Genomic DNA, 18564 nt, shown 5'->3' with positions numbered 1-18564 from the left:
GCTAATCAGCAGTCCAAATCAAGAGCGACTCGGCGCAATAGACCTCTGAAACCCACGATGCATCGCCTGCACAGAAGGGAGGCGCGCTTGCTTCAGACATTGATCTTTATGTGTAACATCACTACGGCTTTTGATCAGCAGCAACCGCATCTCGAAACATCCGCATGGGACAGCACGCTCTCGAAGATCGACATTGCAACGAGCGACGACGATAACGAAGGGCAGAGACAAGCGATGAAGGAAAGATGTACGCAGGCGTGATCAAATGTGCACGCTAATGGAAGCTCGATCAGGCGGCACCGCGTGGTCGGCTTCGGTGAGCTCCATTGTATGCGTGCTTCTGTCGACAGCGAGGTGGGTTTCGGTGAGCCCCGTTGTGTGCCTGCTTCGGTCAGCCTCGTTGTGTGCCTGCTTCAGTCGACAGCGAGGTCGGTTTCGGTGAGCCCCGTTGTGTGCCTGCTTTTACCGACAGCGAGGTTGGCTTCGGTGAACCCTGTTGTGTGCCTGGCGAGGTCGACTTCGATGAGCCCCATTGTATGCCTGCTTCTGGCGACGGCGAGGTTGATCTCCGCGTTGAGTGCGTCTCAGATGCGAGAACTTCACATAGGGCTGTGGAGGTTGTGGATGATGCTTCGCTTTTCCATCAAACTGCACACGTCTCAAGGGTCACTACCGAGAAGCCTGAGGTCTGATTGAATCCGATGACGCAGCCTGTCTTTTGGTTGCTGTCGGTGGCTGGCGACCACTCGCGTCTTTGGACGCTCAGCGAAGTTGATGTTGGCAGATGACATAGACAGTCATGATCGCACAGATGTGTGGCAGGTTCTCTCGGCGGCGCAATAATCGACTCAAGCGTACGAGCAGCATGCCGATGCTGTTGGATGGCGGCGCTGAGTGACATGCAACGGCGTCGTGGCGGCGACATGCGGGCGTGGTAGCAGATACGCAGTCTTGCGAGCTTTTCACCCTGCATCAATTTCCAAATCTGCTGCTTCGATGAGGCCTGTGGGCGTTGAAGCAATGCTGTTGCTCTTGTCCAAGTGGTTCGATGACGAGCTGCGGGCAGTCCACTCTTTGAAGGTTGGAAAGTCTCCATTGTATGTCGAGCGTCAATGCTGTCCATGCAACTAATCGCTGGGAGGTTGAGCGGCGACGGTATCAGCAGATGAAGAAGCCGAACAGACATCGTCACGTATGTGTGGCAGGTCGTCGTGGGTGCGCAAGGGTGCCTCGCCTTCGTGAACTCCCCGGTGTGTGAAGAGCGACGCTTGTGAGATGGCAGTGTTGCGTGTTGTGTAGAGACAAAGTGGGAGAGCGACGGATCTGCGGGCTTGGTAGCGGGAGCACGAGGCTGCCAGACATTGACCTTCTCGACTCGCTCTTTTGCTTTTGTGCTTGCTTGTTGATGCAATGCTCCTGCCTGAGCCGTTCGTTGTGTTTCTCTCGTTGGGACGACGCTGACGTGCCGCTGTGAAAGATGCGGTGGGTAGGTTCCAAAAGCCTTGAGATGACGGTGGATCAATCGGATATGCAGTGACCGAATGACGAACTTGCATGTGTTGTTTGAGAGACTAAGTCGCAGCAGGGAAGCTTCATTGCAAAGCGGGAAAGCTCGTTGCAAATGGGGAAGGATAGTTGCGAAGCAGGAAAGCTCTGAGGCGGAAAAAGGCAGTCGCGAAAGTCGGAAGGTACAAATGATCCGAGCTTCCTCTGGTGCGCCGCTGCTCTGTCGAATGCCACACGTACGATTTCCTAGATTTAAATGAGAGTCAGAATGCAGCTGTATCGGCACAGGCTCATGGTCGGTATGCACACACCTGCATGAGCGTGCATGTACTGATAATGCCGCTCGTTTTCGGCAACATCTGCAGTCTCGATAGTCTCGATCAGTGAACGGATGAGTTTTTCCGGCTCGTGGCCCGCCTCAAAATGGAACGTGTTGAAGAAGAGCGAGTGGGATCATTGATATGGGCAAGGTCTACAGGGCCTTCAAAGCGGCGAACATGTTCGGGAACGGCACTTCGGAAAGAGCAAGGATGCAAGAGATATCCCACAGCGCCAGCGTTCGGGCTTAAAGGCGGACAAAAAGGTTAGCTGGCAGGCTCGATTTTGGCGCAAACACATGAGCCTCTCTGCATCTTCAGCTCATCGAGGAATAGACAGGAACGGCGATGGCTCTGAGCAACGACGCATATTGGCAGCACCAGATCGAGGGTCGAATGAAGGCCGTATTCGGATGACGTCTGCCCACATGCCCGGAGCGTATTCAGCATGGCGTGGGACTGGTAAGCGCTGTGGACACGACGATGCGCTTGACCGAGGGAACTTGAAACGACAGGCAAGGTCAGCGGTGGTGCAGAGAGGTGGTCGACATGTTTGTTTGATTGAGGTTGCGTGGATAACACTCATCTTTGACTGGGGCTCAAAGCTTTCCCGTATCGCTTGTGATCATTGATGGTATGTGCAGTGTGTGGTGAATGCGTACTCGGGGCTGTGGTCGATGCCTCCCGAGCAATGCTGTTTGTGCGTCTCTGGCGGATTGCTGTAGCTGGCAGGCTCTGAACCTGCCTTGATGTCCGAGCGAAGGTGATGCCCAGCGAACTCACTCTCGTGTCGTTACAACTTCGGCCTTTTCGTGGCAGTATTCATCGTATCTTCCAAGTATGACACTGACTTTGTTGAGCTTCGACGCTTTGTGAACAGCGTGATGGAAACTGTGATATCTGGGTTGAAGGCTGCTTGCAGTTTGTGGCTTCCATCAGACTGTGCTTCTTGGACCACATGTGGCTACTGGTTAGCTCGACGACCATCTTGAATTCAGAGCGAGGGCTTACGTGCATCATGCCTTGGAGCAGTCCATGCAGATTCCTTCTGAGATTCCCAAGCCATCCATGCGACGGGGAGTTTGCTGCATTTGGACGGGCTGATGCACTTGGATGTTGAGCGAGATGTGCCGAGACGCTTGTCTCCAAAATTCGAGCACCCTCTGTCGGGCTGCGTCCTGCTGTACGTTGGCTGCGATTGGTGTGTGCTCATTAAGCGAGCATGAAAAAGAGCATTCTTCAATGCCAAAGTATGCTGCGCGTCTTGCTCCTCAATGACCTTTCCGACGAGCACTTCCGAGCATCTGGCTTGTTGTCTGAAATGCGTCAGCCTTCAACTAAATCGCGATGCTCAGAGAGATCCGTCGAGAAGCACAACGTGGATCATCTTGTCTGCCCTCTTGACTGAGCGTCAAGGTCACTTCCCACACAAATCCATGCAATCATTGACATTCCAGCGACAGCTGTCCTATTGTCCACTACTGTCCGCTTACCAAACAGGCCAATCTCTTCACCAGTCCCGGACCAGGGACGCATGCCAGGTATGCGAAGCTGCACGACCGCAGGCTGAGGAGTGTTGAGGAGGGCCTACAGCTTGTATTGTCTCGAACGATCGAAAGAGTGCCTTCTGCTGGAGAATGCATGGGAAGCGGATGTGGTAGCATGCTCGATGATGTCGATGGGAAGCCGAGATCAGACGTATCCATTGAAGTCCTGCGCTGCAGACACCATTAGCTATCGTCTCCTACGACACGCTGAAGGTAGCCTCACCCTTGGCACGCTCGCTATAGATGTTGTTTCGTCTATTGCTCAACGGCTGATCCTCGGGAACGATGAAGAAATCAGCATTCTTGTAGTCGAATGTCGGGTCTGGCCACATGGTCTCATGCAACGGCAGCACAAGCCAGTACTGGTACTGATTGTGGTTGATAAAGCGGAAGCAAGCCCGTCTGGCATTGGTGCATGAGCGACAGGCAAAGTACCGTGGGTCATTGAGGGTCCAGACTGCGTGTCCGTTCTTGATCTCGACCGCAGCACAGCGATATGTACTCATAGCTCTCGTGAGTTTCGAGATGGGATCTTTCTTGACAATCGAGCGGCAGGTGTTTTGCACCGAGAAAATCACCGCTGGGGGCAGAGGCGAAGCCACGAGAATGGTCCTGGGCAACTGCTTGTATGTCGCCAGGCGGATTTCAATATACTCCATCGCCGTATCCTCGGATTCCGTCTCGGACTCACTACAACTAGGTCAGATGTGGTGTAGGTGTGTCCATCTTCGAAGCATCAACTTACAGCTGCAGCCGCTCTGACGTCCCAGCGGTCATCGGGTTTGCATCGCCAGCGGTCGTACTGGTCTTGCCATCGATGGCGGCGGGGCGGCTAGCAGAGGGTAGGGAAGCGCGGGCGTTCTCGGCGAGTTGTTGAATGGTGTCTTCGAGCATTGCGACGATCGTGTCGAGTCTCTCGGCGAGTGGCGACTTTGACGGTCTGTGTTACAGTCAGCTACCAACGGCGGACCGCTGCAGGTTCACCGACAGCTCGTAGAGGTGGTCCAGCGGCGTGCCTGATGGCAGTGAAGTTGATGAAGCGGGCATGATTGCTACAGCCGGCTCGCAAGTTGTGTGTGCGCTGTGATTGAGGTGCGCGGCGTTGATCGCGTCGGGAATGCCAATGCCAATGGACTTTTGGTTGAAGAGCGTGGAGAAGGTGCGCGCAGGCAACACCCATTGGATGACGCTCCCGCGCTCTTGCCATATTGAGTGACGGCGGGGAAATCGCGTTTGCCCCGCGCCAAATCTTGCCGTCAACATTCACGTCAAACGCGCGCGACGAACGTTATGCGAAGTGTGTTGCCGTTTGGCTCAGATCAATCAGCATGGCAAACAAGACCAATCTGGCTATAACCAGACCACGACCATGAACAGTGATCCACGCGTCGCCGAGCAAGCTGAGACGATATCGAAACTTGAAGCACAATTGACAGCCCGTTCTAATAAGCTACACAGAGTCGAGCAAGCACGCTCACACCCCCGCGACTTCGTTTCGATTGCGCTCACACCGCGCGAAACTGGTCTGCGATTCTCGACACAAGCTCTGCGCGTGACACACCGCCAGGACCGAGCGCGATAGGACATATGTGCAGAGCGACAACGCCATCGCGAAGAGAGTTGCGCGCTGGAGTGTGCCCATCGTCACTGACAACATCCGTCTCCGTAAAGCTAGAGGCTTCCGAGCCTCCGTGAATGGCCACAGCCGGAAATGTGTCTCGAAGGACTATTCGAAACCCCATTACATTTGATGGGGGCGACCGCGATACACCGGCTCCTTCTCCAGAAAGAGCAGGAGTTCTCTGCTCCTGAGCCTGAGCCTAGCGAAGAGGAGCAACAGCGCCACGGAGAGCTGATCGAATCCGGATATTTCAAGCGCACGACCTGTACGCCGCTAACATGCCCCTTACCGGCTGGACCGACACTTACGCGGCAGCCTAGGAGATTCTCAGACGCCAACGATTCGCAGACATCATGGATTGGCCGTATCGAGGGCGGAAGAAGGACTCTTTCTTCAGCCCCTCTCCGTTGTCGATTTGCCTGACGAGGGTCTTATCGTTGTTGGCCATGTACGCTTCCGCCGTGCCGTTTATTTCGAGGAGCTCGTTAGCGGTCGGTGCATCGCCATCGTTGTTGCACCGCTCGTTGAGATAGATGAAGGGGTGTCTGCGTCCCATTACACGATTGCGGAGTTTGTAGAGCACGTTGTCGAGCGACTTGTCTGTCTTTGCATTCTTCGTCCAGCTTCCTTGCAGTCAGGCCCGAGCGATACGAGGATGCGAGGCGACTAGGATCAAGCATCCTTTGGAATAGACTGCTCCATGCGTAGCGCCCTGCAAGACGGAGAATACCTCATTCTCGAGCTTGAGATTATACGTCGCCAATGCCAGCAAGCCTTTCTCCTCGAGGATGCTCACATTCAGAGCCTTCGCTTCATCGACGTCGCTCGGAGATTATTCCTTGATGAGGGCATCCACGTCTGCTTGAGTGGGACGAGACGTGGTCTGACGGTTGAGCACGGGCCAGAGAGGCGCTTTCGCGGATGGCTCTTCGAGTTCCTCAAGGCTTTTGCTGGTGCTACGCGTTCCGAGGTCCATCTGCTCCTGGGCAGTCAACTCGTCCTATGAGGCTCGTTAGCATTCGCTGCTCCTTCCATGTGTTGGGGCCTGTACTTACGTAGGGCTTCGTCTCCATACGGAAGCCGACTTGAGGGCGCTGCTCTTCCTTGTCCTCGTCGTGCTCGTCGTGTACGCTGCCAGCGGCCGCCTGTTGATGGCCCTGCTCTGGCTTGACGCAATTCTCCTCGCCACTGGGCTTGCTGACATTCGACCCCTCTGCTCCAGGGCTCTTCGTCTGCTCATGGCCTGCCATGGTGAGGCCCTTCGCACCAGTGGCCCCGTTGACATCAGATGGAGGCTTGCTAGCTTTGCGCTCTCCCACAGCAGCCTTCTCAGCACTGAAGGGCCCCTCATTTGCATTGGCCTGTCTGGTGCTTGCAGCATACTCGACAGAAGCTGTTGGGCCGTCGCCAGAAGAGGCCTTCTTGTCGATAGGGCCCCGCTCGCCGCTGAAGCCCTGCTCGCCGTTGAGTGGCTCCTTGCCGATGAGGGCATCTTTGCGGTTGGAACTCTGCTTGTCATTGACAGGCTGCATGCTGTTAAGGGCTTCGTTGTTTGGAGAGGTCGCGATGCCAGTAGATTGCTCGTCGGGGAAGAGCGGGGCGCCGACATGGGTCGCATCATATTGATACTCTGCGAAGCCGTCGTGGCCGCCGGCTGGAGGCATTGCCATGTTGTGAGTGCCGTCGAGAAGGAACTCATTTGGGAAGCCCATGTCGTTCCAGTCGTCAGTGCAGGTCAGACCATACCCAACTCAAGCTGTCTTTTGTCAGCGTTGGTATCGTGAATCCTAAGCGAAAGTGATGTGACTGCATAGGCGACCGTAAAAATAAGTTTCCAGATTAACAGCGTCCAATTGGGCTAGAGTGCACCGACAAAGGCCTCAACATGTGTCGAGGATGTGGAGTGAATGCAGGACGAGATGAAAGGGGATTGGAATGCGCGACACGAAGTTGCTCTCGTCTTGACTAAGAGCTAAAATTGTGTCTGCAGCACAGCATGTCCGGGGCAATGAAATCGAACCTTTACAGGGGTGAAGACATCGAGTATGCATCTCTAGCAATGGAGGCCGTGGTGCTAGGCGAGGAAAGATATTTCGATGGTCCTTCAGGCTTAGGCGCGGGCCTGCGAAGCAACAAGAGTGAGCTGTTCCAGAGGCGGAGAAAGCATAAAGTCGAAATGGTCTCTAGCAGTTCGAGCCCTGCCTGTCGTCCAGTATATTGAAGGTGGTGAGCGTGGCAGGTATGCAATGACTGGAGAAAGCAACCAGATTTGGCGAGTCTCCGGCAGTACGAAATCTGCCTGTTGCTCAAGATTTTGAGATTCGTGAGCCCGAAGGGGTTGCGATGACTGGAGAGGGCATCCAGTCGCTACGAACCTTCAGCAGTCCGAACCCTGCCTGTGGTCCAAGATATTGACACTAGTGAGCAAAGTAGAGTTGCGATACCTGGAGAGAGTATGCAGCAACTCGAAGTCTGCTCGCTTGAGCAGCCCGAGCTCTCGCATCCCGCTGAGAAAAGTACATCTTGGAACTAACCGATCTACAGTTCTGACGGACCGATCACTGCCGACAAGACGCAGTGGTGCTGGATGCTACGAAAGCCTGTTGGGAGGGATAGCTCTGTTCATGATACCTATAGCTATGCGAACTCCTATGAAGATCCTGACGCATAAAAAGTCATGCAGTTTCAATCGCACGATCGAGTTCTAGTTCTACGGCAAGCTGAAAAAGAGCTACGCTCGTCTAGCAGTCCAAATTTGAACACAGAGCGCAATACGAAAGGAAGATTCGATCCTAGCGACGGAAGTTTCGATAAAGAGTAATCCAGGCCCGGAATGATCGGAATAGCACACAGTTGATTAGTGATATGCCTCAGATGGTAGACTCTTTCCGTCTTAGTGATTTGGCGAGGAGGGACGAGCGTCTGAAAGCATCGCTAGCCTTGCTACTCTGAGGCTGTCAAAAGCGACGACACATGGTGTAAATTCGGAGTCTGATCTCTGCCTGTCTTTGCACACCACACTCATTGCAGAAGCTCAGTCCATTGGCCTTTTCAGAGCAATCTCACAGGCCTCGGTGACTTGGCAACAACATTGTTAACGAGACTGTGTCATCACGGCGCGCTGGAGGGTATGCTCAAAGTACCGGACTTCCTTAGCACAAGAAAATGCTGTATATAAGAAACAATGAGAGACGGTCCTCGTTCAGTGCATACAGCGCTCGCATTTCGCCTACTACTAGTCCACGATCATGCTGTTCAAGCCCCTCTACCTCGTGTCCCTCCTGGTTGCGTACGCATCTGCACAACAAGTTAGCATACGAAAGTCACGGAATTATGGCACTGCAACTAATCTCTTCACCTGTTAGGGTACTTGCGGATCTGGTTTCCGCAACGCCGCAGAGGGGACCCAAGGTGTATGCAGGGCCGGAGGTCGCGAACAGTTATGCTCGGCAGTAAGTTGTGACAACATGCCTCGGCGAGCCGTGTCGCTAACTATAGCATAGAACAGTCAGTGTTGGGGAGAAGGGGAGACCTGTGTACTGGGCACAAACGAAGCAACTTGCTGCTCTCGGGCGGCAGCAAGAGGACTACCCGGGTGTGGGAATCCACTGAAATGATCATAAGTAGTTTGGACAGTGCTCGGATTGCCTAACGACAGGCACCACCTCTCAAAGGCAGATAGGTCTCTCCTCTACAATCGTGCAGTATGCCGGCCTCTATCTCAACGAGCTGTGACGGCAGCGCACCGTCCGCTACTGAGCTGACCAAGCCTATCGACACAGCTGAAGCGGGAATGCCTAACACCAATAAGACCCTCGTGCAGCTGAAGCGGGAATGCCTAACACCAATAAGACCCTCGTGCAGCTGTCAGTAGACGCATACCAACGCTGCATGTACAGCAAAGAAGCGAGGTACAATCCACTCAAAGAGACGGCACCCTTGCTTCTGCAGGCGTCTCCGTGCTCAACTTGCCAAGATTCCGCTCAATGAGCGCGATTGAGGGCCTATAATTTAGAGAGTACTCCAGAAAGGTGAGGCTTGTCTTGGAATGTGCCTGTTCACGACTGCTGAGAAACATCGAAGTCAGGCGTTGTGGTGCACAAGATCTAGAGAAGAGAGAGCGCGGATCTGGACAGGCGCGGGGCTGAGTCCACATCAGCCACGATGGCGTAACGCAGATCCACAGAGGCGCATGACCCCACCACCTGCAGGCATCTCCATCGCCAACTTCCGACCTTCAACAACACACCACGACACAGCCATCGCCATGGCGCCTGCATCGACGCTGGTCAACAAGATCAAGGTGCAGCTCAAGCTGAGCATTGCACGCACGCGCATGGTGCAGCAAAAGGACACGGCCCTGGCGAAGCAGCAGCGCAGGGAGATGGCCCAGCTGTTGGAGCTGGGCAAGATCGAGAGTGCGAAGATCCGCGTCGAGAACATCATCCGCTCCGATCTACATACAGAACTGCTCGAGGTCATGGAGCTGTATTGCGAGCTACTCACTGCACGAGCTGGACTCATGGAAGCGAAAGAGTGTGACCCCGGGCTGGAAGAGGCTGTGAAGAGCATCATCTATGCGGCGCCGAAGATTGATGGAGTCAAGGAGCTGAGCATTGTGCGGCAGCTGTTGGCGGAGAAATATGGCAAAGAGTTTACGTTACAGGCAATGGAGAACAAAGATGGCAAAGTGCCAGAACGGGTGCTGAAAAAGACGAGGGTGGAGCCACCCGCTCCGGAACTCGTGGAGGCATATCTCTCTGCCATTGCGGACGCATACGGGATAGACTACCCGCCGGGCACAAAAGCTGCACGAGAGGCCGAGCAAGCTGCCGGCGACGAAGGGGACAATGAAGACGAGGATGACAACCCATCAGGCGGCCAGAAGGTCAAGGCACTCGAGCAGCCGCTGACGACGGAAGAGCTCAGCAAAGCGACTCCCCCACGGAACTTGGGACCGAAGAGCCCCGTATCGGTCATGCCGCCTTCGCCCAGCACGGATAACGTACGACCAAAGGTCAACTTGCCTGGTGCACCCGATTTGACGCCCTCGAAGAAGATGACGGATAAGCTAAACGGCGCCAAGAAGGACACTGGACCCGGTGGAAAGATTCCAGACATCGACGAGCTGCAGAAGAGGTTTGCATCGCTCAAACGATGACAAAACACGATTTCAATGATATGATCCACGACTGCCACGACCATTACGAATCCCAGAACGGCTGCTCCCAGCGCATCTACGAGGACGACCGCGCAACGCATCTATAGCTTGCTTCACGGCGAGGCGACGGCCCAGGACAGTCAGGTGCTCTATCGTCAGCAACATCAATGCAATTGACCGTATAGAATGAATTTTCTGCCAGTTCAATGCACAACGGCCTGGAGAGCGCAATTCGGCATCCCGCCAGCATCGCTGGGCTGGGACGGACTGCGGCTCGCGGTACTACTCCTCATGATACCCGATATGCCGAGCTCGCAGCTCATACAGAAAAGATCGCGCAGCGTTCGTGTCTCAATCAAGTCACTCGCGCGCAACGCGCCATCTCACAGCCCTCGACATGCCGATGCCTGGATGTCGTGGGTGCCGACTCAGGTCTCTAGGCCGGATTTCTGGTTGCAGGACATGTATGGAATCTCATATGTACATATATCGTACAAGCTATGCTGCTACAGATCTCAAACAAGGTGGGGTATATGGATATGCCCATGGCATTCGTTCGTGGCTTCGTCAAGTTCGTCCCGTTAGTCCCATATGCCTGTGTATTGGTACAAATGCCAAAGATGTGGCTTCCTCGACCCGCACGGTTCTGTCGTGCTCCCCTCTCGCTTCTCTCGCGGAACGCTCCTCAAGTCCCTTCGTACAGTGAGAATCTGCTCACGGGCATTGTCCGCTGCTGGTCAATCGTGCTGATATGGCTTCCACGAAGACTGGGTCGGTCGAGGTCGAACGGATCGCTACGCCGGGAGATGCGAGACATCCGGGAGGACCAGGTGGATGTGGAAATGTGGCTTGCTTTTTGCATCGGCTGCGGTGTGGTGATCTGATCGCTTGTTTTTGGTCGAAAGGATTGGAGTAGACTACTGGACAGGTTGCTCAAAGTCTTGGTCGCGGAGCCTGCAGCGATTTGTATGGGCGTGAGTACGGGTCGCCGGGGAGTGGTCGCTGCGCTAGGCTGCTCTGTGGTTTGTTGACCTTCGGATTGCCATTCTCGGGCAACGAAAGGATCTTCTGGGGGTTGCTGCCGGACCATAGGCAGCGATACCAGCGACGGATAGGACTTGTACGATGGCGCCACCACACTCTGTCGCGACAAAGTGGGATCTACGACTTTGATTGTGGGAGCCTCTCGGGACCATGCTGTCTCATCAATCCTCGATTGCCTGGCAGACCGCGGGAGGTTGAAAATAAAGCCTGCGAAAGCCGACGATTGCTTCCGGAAGTAGCTCGCTGCAGTGTCTGTGGAGTTCCGCCTTGGAGTATTCGGTCTCGAGAGGTCGGGATTCACAACGCGAAGCTGCCCGACTGGCACAGAATCTCTGTAGCCCTCTCCCATCGCAAACGGACGCGGCCAATGCCTGGTGCTCATCCTAATCATCCGGTGGTCTTCGTCCACAGCTATATTCGTCGTGCTCGGAGGGCGCACATGAGAGACATGCGAGATTCGCGAATCTCTGTGAGAACCTCTGCCAACTGGCACAACACTGACAAGGCTGCTGAACTTGGGCAGCATCCAATCCGGGGACTCTCCCTTCTCACTCATGGATTGTATATCGGTGTCGAGTGTCTCGCGCTTCTTCCGTCGCTTGCGCAGGATCAAGAATATGAGGAGGCCAGCAATGACCAGGCCTGCAATGGTACCGGACAGGCCGCCGATCACGGCACGTCTCTTTTCAGGTGCCATACCGTCTGCAATTGAGGACATGGTCGCATTGTTGGGAGGTGATGCACTTGCGGCAGTGTCCAGCGTGGAAGATGCGGCAATCGAAGTCCGGCTCGGTGAGCTAGTCTCAGTGGCATCATCTTGTAATACCCTTGTAGTTTGGGGAAATTTGGTACTGGGTAGGTTTACAGGGCGTGAGGAAGTTAGCGCCAGCGACAATGTCGGTGTAGGGTGTGTTTGATTATTAGAAGTCTTCGCTCGACTTGTCGCAGAAAGGTGTATTGAAGTCGCCCTCGTGACTGTGGCGATGTGGATGGTCACATATGCCGTCGACCAGACCGTCATGTCGAAGTTGGTTTCTGTCGCGGTCGCCATCGCGGCGCTGAGCCTGGGAACGGCGTCGTCTGGACTTATCACGCACTGCAAAGAGGCTTCCAATAGTCATTCTTCTTGTTATTGCCTCGTCTGTATGCGCTGTCGCGTCGATCCGGCTCGCGACTCGCAATCGCAACGGCTTCGAAATGCCCGCGAACCACTCATCAACACCAATTCCTGCAACGGCTGAGGGAAGACATAAGGAAAATGCAGACGCTGATGTCAAGAAGACGCTCGCACGGCAGGTGAGCATTGATACGGCGCGACCGAGGCGCGCCTCGAGTCACGGCGGGCAGACGTGAGCAGACGACAACACATCCCCTTTCAGACGAGCCTACCGCATTGATGCATCGCAAGTGTCGAGCGTTACGCAGGGATGCGACGGCGGTCCAAAGACTGGCCCAGCGCGTCTGCTGCTGTTTCAAGCTGCTGCATGGCTTTGGCGCCGAAAGGATGGCGGCGTCTGCAGATCGACGCCGTGGCGGCGTGGCACGACTGGCTGCACGTGCGACGATTCTGCTCTGCGGCCACCGCCAGTCTTCACCACGTCTTGCGCACAAGCTGTTGAAGAGTCGACAACGTCGTCTAGAATGGCATTGCAGAGAGGATTATGATGCAGACAGAAGAACACCACGGGGAGAGAGAGAGGAGAGGTGGAGAGCATCCGCCTTGGCATGCGCCGGACACGTGCCGGCAACGCTCTGTCCAGGAGCGGGCGAACCGATTTTCGCGAACGATGCCCAAAAGACTTCAGTACGACTAAATATGGCTTTGGCTCTCGGCTAGATGACTCAGTGGACAGTTATTAATGCACGACAACAGTCGGTGGCAGAATGAAAGTCTCCTGCGCGAGAGATACTCTCAAGAGTTGATTTGATCATCTGGTGGACTGACGAAAGTGAGGTAGTCACGCAAGGCTGATGTCCAGAAGCCAGCTCGGCCAGCAGTCCAGATTCGGAGATCGTCGTGGGGGAGGGCCGATGCGGTGCCTTCCTAATAGGCATTGTAGTTCTCAAAGAGTACTGCACTATGAACGTTGGCAGTACGCCGGGACCTGAATTTCAAGAAATTCCAGACTTGTTCAGGATTTTCAAACAGCCAGTGACTTGTGCGATCATCGTTTGCTCCCCGATAGGCCTGGAAACACTTCTGAGAACAGGAGGTGATGAAGTCGGTGGATCGCAAACACGTCTACACCGCTATGAATATCCTTTCACGTTCAATTTGCTCTCAATATACATTACAACGTTGGCCAACTCTCCTCGATTGGCTCAAGATTGCCTTTGCCATGAAACTTTTCTGAAATGGTGGCTTGCTCGGATAAGAGATGTCGGTCAACCTGTGAGCCGATCTTCGCAAGTCCTCTCCAGCGCTCAAGGTCCTCTTTATTACGCTTGTCACCGTGGGCTGCTTCCGCCTTCTCCCAGTGACCCTTGGAGAATCCGAGGAGAGTCGTGATGCGGTCGTTCTTGATGTCGTATACGAGAGAGCATATCGTCCCAGTCTCCTCGAGCCAGTTGCACTGCCAGAGCTCTCCAGGCCGGATGCATTGATACTCGGCGGCTTGATAGTTCTTTCGTCCTGCCATTGGACCGCCGTGGATTGCGTAGACTATGCGTGACTGCCACAGGTCTCAACTCATGCTCTTGGCAGGAGACGGATTGGCGCTGCGCTCACCTTGCTGTAAAACCACATTTCGTACTTCCATTTCTCGGGCTCGCCTGTTTCGACATTCTTTGCGTCATAGTCGTAGATGAGATGAAGGTCCTTGATGTCCCTGTTGAAGGCAGCTTCGTCGAAACCCATGTTGACAGTTTCTCAAGAATTGGCTGCAGTTCGAAAATGATGCATCGCACCTACCTGTCCGCTCTGTGCATGATATAGCAGTTCACGCAACAACGTCACCATAGCTCCACGGAACAGTGACGCGGTCGGCTCCCGACTTCGGTTGCTGCGAATGCAAGACGTGGGAGTTGGGAAAGCATCCGTGGCAGCAAACTTTGCTCTTCACCGTCGGCAGTCGGCGGCTGCGACGATGACGCGCCGTCTCTCACCACAAGTTCCCTCAAGACACGGCAACTCGGTCGCTATGCGGACGGTTTAAGTAAAGGCTGCTGAGCATCGGCTCATGTCTCGGTAGCCATCTTTCTCGCTCGTCTTGAGCGCCGTTCGAAACCGGCTGAGCATGAGCGTGGACATGTCGAAATGGGGACCGGTGGAGAGTGGCGTCGGCACAAACAGATTGCCAGCACCCCACGACGCCCTCTCGCCCAAACCTCACTGCAGTACAGGCAGCAGGAGGCCGCATGGCGTCTCTTCATCCATCATGGCTCCGCTAAACCTCCATGGTTCAGCCACAGATCAAGACTCTTGCCATTGTGGGAGCTGGATGGTAGCCAAGGGCGTGACAGTCTCGGGCGAAGAAGACGCGCATCACAGCTTCATGGGCCACGAAGCAGTGTCTGGAAGTTACTGCTACTAATAAGAATAGGATCGTCTTGTGAGGCCGCTCAGGTCGCCAACACATCTCAGCCTTTCGCTGCCGAAGCCTCGCAAACGATTGGACGCGCTCACTCAGCTTCCTCCACACGTTCAGCCTCACTGGTCTGGGCCGCACCATGCAGGTCAGTCAGCCTTGGAGGAGCTCAGCGATCGAAATGAGTTAGCCGCGAGCTCATGTAGCCTTCACCGGTCGATGTTGCCTTGTTCATGCTGGGACATTCTTCCTCTTCCTCAGCACTGATCGCGAGTTGTTACACTGCTCCAGGCAGAGCCACGCTTGTCTGTTTGTAATGGTGTGGCGACCACTGTGATCCATCGCAAATCTGCCATTCTGGACCACAGTAATCACCTGCAAGCTTCTACATTAACATTGCCAGATCCCCTCTACGAGCTACAAGATCACATCGCGAAGCCAGCATGAAGTCCGGATTCGTTCGAGTGCCAGGTGCGACCGCGGAGCCCGATCCACCTGAGCCAGTGCCTGCAATTCCCATCAAAATCATATCAGGAGATACGCTGCCACCTCCGCCACTAGGCGATCTGGACCTGCCTTTACCACCACCCAAGCAGCGCACAGATGACTTCTACAAGGCCTGGGATCGCTTCCTGGCCATCGAACCAAAGCGAGCCAAGAAGACCTCCCGCGCAGCTCAGAAAGTGGAGGAAGAGAAAGAAGCCATCAAGAATGGCGAGACTGCTGACGAAGGCCTGAAGACACAGGAGAATGCCGCCAAATCGTGGGAACAGGCGGCAACTGAATGTCGCGCCAAGGTTGCAGCGATCGTGGATGAGTGTCAAAGATTAAATCAGAAGTATCGAGATGCCATTTTTGACCTGGAAGCGAACCAATACTGCTTGCAATCTCTGGCCGGTGCTTATCCAAAAGCTGTTGACAATATCGATCCACCGCCATGGATCAAGCGAATCGAAGACATCTTTGACGAGCCTCAATTCTATATTGATGACGCTACTGCCACTGATGTACACCAAGGTAATAGTGGAGACTGCTGGTTCCTGGCTGCCTTGATGGCTGTGAGTGCCAAGAAAGAGCTCATCGAGAGATTGTGCGTCGCCAGAGATGAGAAGGTCGGTGTTTACGGCTTCGTTTTCTATCGGGATGGAGAATGGATCTACGAAGTCATCGATGACAAGCTTTTCATCAGAGTTGGAGATGATGACGATCTAGAAGTGGTGCGAGACTGGGATCGAGACGCGAAAGAAGGCTTGCGCATCAAGTACGACGATGACAAGCTGAAAGAAGCACTGCAAAAAGGCGGCTTGGCGCTCTACTTCAGCCATTGCAAGTCGAACGAGACGTGGCTGCCGCTCATTGAGAAGGCGTACGCCAAAGCTCATGGCGATTATTTTGCGATCGAGGTGAGCAAACGTTTCTGGAAATCTTCCTGATTGAAGCAATACTAATCGACTAGGGCGGATTTGCAAGCGAGGGGATAGAGGACCTTACAGGTGGTGAGCTAGTCCTGGCGAAGTGAGAGCCTACTTTTATTCTTTTGGGCTGACCTGAATTAGGAGTCGCGGTGATCCTCAATCCAGAAGATATCATGGACAAGGATAGATTCTGGAAGGAGCAGCTCTCACGAGTCAACGAGAAGTACCTTTTCGGCGGTGGCTCAAAGCCAACAGGAACGAAAGGCTTTATCGGTGGCCATGCCTACGCCGTTCTTGACAAGTACGAAGACCCGGACAGCGACCTCAAACTGCTCAAGCTTCGGAACCCCTGGGGCGAAACGGAGTGGGATGGTGACTGGAGTGATGGCTCCAAGCTTTGGACAGCGGCAATGATGACCAAACTGAACCACACGTTTGGTGACGACGGAGTCTTTTGGATATCCTACAAGGACTTCTTGAAGCACTTCCCGAGCATCAATCGTGTCAGGCTATTCGACGATACTTGGACTGTGAGTCAACAGTGGACCTGTGTCAACGTCCCATGGACTGTCGACTACCTCGACACCAAATTTCAGATCACGGTTTCGGAAGCTGGACCGGTTGTCGTTGTACTGGCGCAGCCTGATGACCGCTACTATTATGGACTGAGAGGCCGGATGCTGTACTCTCTACACTTCCGCATTTACAAAGCGGACGAAGAACGATGGATCGTCAGATCGATGCACAACTCCGGAGCAGAGACTCTCTTCACACGATCCGTATCGGCTGAGATCGACAATCTCGAGCCCGGCACATACGATGTTGTTTTCAAAGTCACAGCCACCCGTTCCGCTACCGGCATGACTGCTGAAGAAGCCATCATGAAATATGCAGTCAACAGGAAAGAGAAACTCCTGAACGTTGGCAGAAGGTTTGATTATGCTCAAAGCAAGGGCAACTTGATGGCAATGGAAAAACAGAATCGGCAAAGGAGAAGAGATCAGCAGAGAGAAAAGGACTTGTCGTTGTTGAAAAAGAATCGTCGCCTCAATCAGCAAGATCGCGAGCGTCTTAAGAAGCGCAAGGCAAGACTTACAGAAGCCCTCAACGCACAGATGAAGGAGTTCCATGCGAAGCGTAGTGAGAAGATGAAGGCCAGGAGAGATCGAAGGAAGGCCAGGAAGGAGTCCGTAGCAGCTTTGCGAAAGGAGAGCGTGTCCAACGCAGAGACGAGCGAAGGTAAAGCCGAACAACTTACGCCACCGGAGCAAAGTCAGTCAGTCCCAGAACTACCGAAGGAGCCCGAAACTGCGGATAATACCGAGAAAGGCGCGGAGACTGTTCAACAGCCGGAGGCAGAGGCACCTGTTGCACAACAAGACGACGCCAAAGGCGATTCTGGAGACATAGCAAACAAGCTAGCTGAGCTGGAAATCCGCACCGACCGAGAGACCTCCCGGGATCACCGAAACCCCGTCTCTCCCTTCGGGCCTACTGTCGAAGAATCAAGCGAATCCGAATGGGACTCCCCAATCGAACCACCCGACGATCTCGTAGACGATGACTTTGATTGGGATTCTGAAATGTAAGTCCGAAACTCCGCTCTTCAATCCTCCGAAACGCAGTTATGCCCCGAGAGCCACACAAAGCGAAGCTAACATTGTAATCTCCCGCAGCGACGGCCCTATCCTCTCCAGCCTCAGTAGCGAAACCGAATCCTTCAATCAGAGGAATTCTTCTCCCGCTAGTCGACGACGCATCTCACGCTCGAAGAAGGGCATTTTCGATGACGACCCTTGGAATGCGCCTTGTGTGCTGGGCTTGAGGGTTTACTCGAAGTGTAAGGATGTCAAGGTTGTGGTTGTGAAGGGGGAGAACAGTTCTTGAGTATATCAAAGTGGCTATCAGGTGGATATAATTGGATAATCGGGTGTTTCGCTATACTCAACTCTCGTTGTTGGTACCCCTTCCTAATTGTGCTGTTCGGAATGCACCTTGTGGTTTAGTGACGTGCTTCGGTGAGCGAAATGGGGACATTTGTTAGCGGGCTCTGTTTGGTGGCCAATGTTGAGGAACCACAGTCGCTTCTCTGTTCCGAGTGGATTCTCACTTGCGGTAGCTAGTGGATGTCTGCAGATTCGCTTTGCGAAGTGCTTGGGAGCCACGTTCGGTGAGCGAGAATGTCAGATGTCGACAGGAAAAGACAAGTTGGTTGGCATTGGCCCCACACCATGGTACGCTAGCGGATGTACCCGCTTGAGTGATGAATCTGAAGCTGAATCAGCTTTGGATCTGGTCAGGATCGTTCTCTTCGCATTGCCCTTTATGATTTGCAGGCGGCGCTCTTCTGCGATCTGCGAGTTCAACCTATGCTATGTCTCGTGCAATACGCTGCTCGCCTCTAATGCAATCTCGTTCCTGCATCA

General features: G+C 54.1%; 7 protein-coding genes across 7 annotated transcripts; 3 read left to right on the top strand and 4 right to left on the bottom strand.

The window, feature by feature from the left end:
* Positions 1–3515: 3515 nt before the first annotated feature.
* Positions 3516–4264, bottom strand: CKM354_001206500 (uncharacterized protein; the record flags this gene model as incomplete). Its single annotated transcript, XM_044807576.1, has 3 exons — positions 3516–3541; positions 3594–4060; positions 4116–4264. The coding sequence occupies 3 exons, from the start codon at positions 4262–4264 to the stop codon at positions 3516–3518; spliced, it is 642 nt and encodes a 213-aa protein (XP_044663511.1).
* Positions 4265–5823: 1559 nt separating this feature from the next.
* Positions 5824–6703, bottom strand: CKM354_001206400 (uncharacterized protein; the record flags this gene model as incomplete). Its single annotated transcript, XM_044807575.1, has 2 exons — positions 5824–5991; positions 6047–6703. The coding sequence occupies 2 exons, from the start codon at positions 6701–6703 to the stop codon at positions 5824–5826; spliced, it is 825 nt and encodes a 274-aa protein (XP_044663510.1).
* A 1536-nt stretch (positions 6704–8239) lies between these two features.
* Positions 8240–8603, top strand: CKM354_001206300 (uncharacterized protein; the record flags this gene model as incomplete). The annotated part of the gene is made up of 3 exons (XM_044807574.1): positions 8240–8280; positions 8357–8443; positions 8495–8603. 3 exons carry the CDS (start codon positions 8240–8242, stop codon positions 8601–8603), a joined length of 237 nt encoding a protein of 78 aa, XP_044663509.1.
* A 655-nt stretch (positions 8604–9258) lies between these two features.
* On the top strand, positions 9259–10152 carry CKM354_001206200 (uncharacterized protein; the record flags this gene model as incomplete). The annotated part of the gene is made up of 1 exon (XM_044807573.1): positions 9259–10152. The coding sequence occupies one exon, from the start codon at positions 9259–9261 to the stop codon at positions 10150–10152; it is 894 nt and encodes a 297-aa protein (XP_044663508.1).
* A 685-nt stretch (positions 10153–10837) lies between these two features.
* On the bottom strand, positions 10838–12247 carry CKM354_001206100 (uncharacterized protein; the record flags this gene model as incomplete). The annotated part of the gene is made up of 1 exon (XM_044807572.1): positions 10838–12247. One exon carries the CDS (start codon positions 12245–12247, stop codon positions 10838–10840), a length of 1410 nt encoding a protein of 469 aa, XP_044663507.1.
* Positions 12248–13487: 1240 nt separating this feature from the next.
* CKM354_001206000 (uncharacterized protein) lies at positions 13488–14053 on the bottom strand (the record flags this gene model as incomplete). Its single annotated transcript, XM_044807571.1, has 2 exons — positions 13488–13868; positions 13925–14053. 2 exons carry the CDS (start codon positions 14051–14053, stop codon positions 13488–13490), a joined length of 510 nt encoding a protein of 169 aa, XP_044663506.1.
* A 1113-nt stretch (positions 14054–15166) lies between these two features.
* CKM354_001205900 (uncharacterized protein) lies at positions 15167–18025 on the top strand (the record flags this gene model as incomplete). The annotated part of the gene is made up of 4 exons (XM_044807570.1): positions 15167–16126; positions 16180–16219; positions 16280–17723; positions 17815–18025. 4 exons carry the CDS (start codon positions 15167–15169, stop codon positions 18023–18025), a joined length of 2655 nt encoding a protein of 884 aa, XP_044663505.1.
* Between the last annotated feature and the right edge of the window lie 539 nt (positions 18026–18564).

The sequence above is a fragment of the Cercospora kikuchii genome (genome assembly GCF_019650295.1).
Source record: "Cercospora kikuchii DNA, contig_00008, whole genome shotgun sequence".
Lineage (NCBI taxonomy): Eukaryota > Fungi > Ascomycota > Dothideomycetes > Mycosphaerellales > Mycosphaerellaceae > Cercospora > Cercospora kikuchii.
The sequence above is the reverse complement of the archived record's forward strand: the minus strand, read 5'-3'. Positions and strand labels throughout refer to the sequence as shown.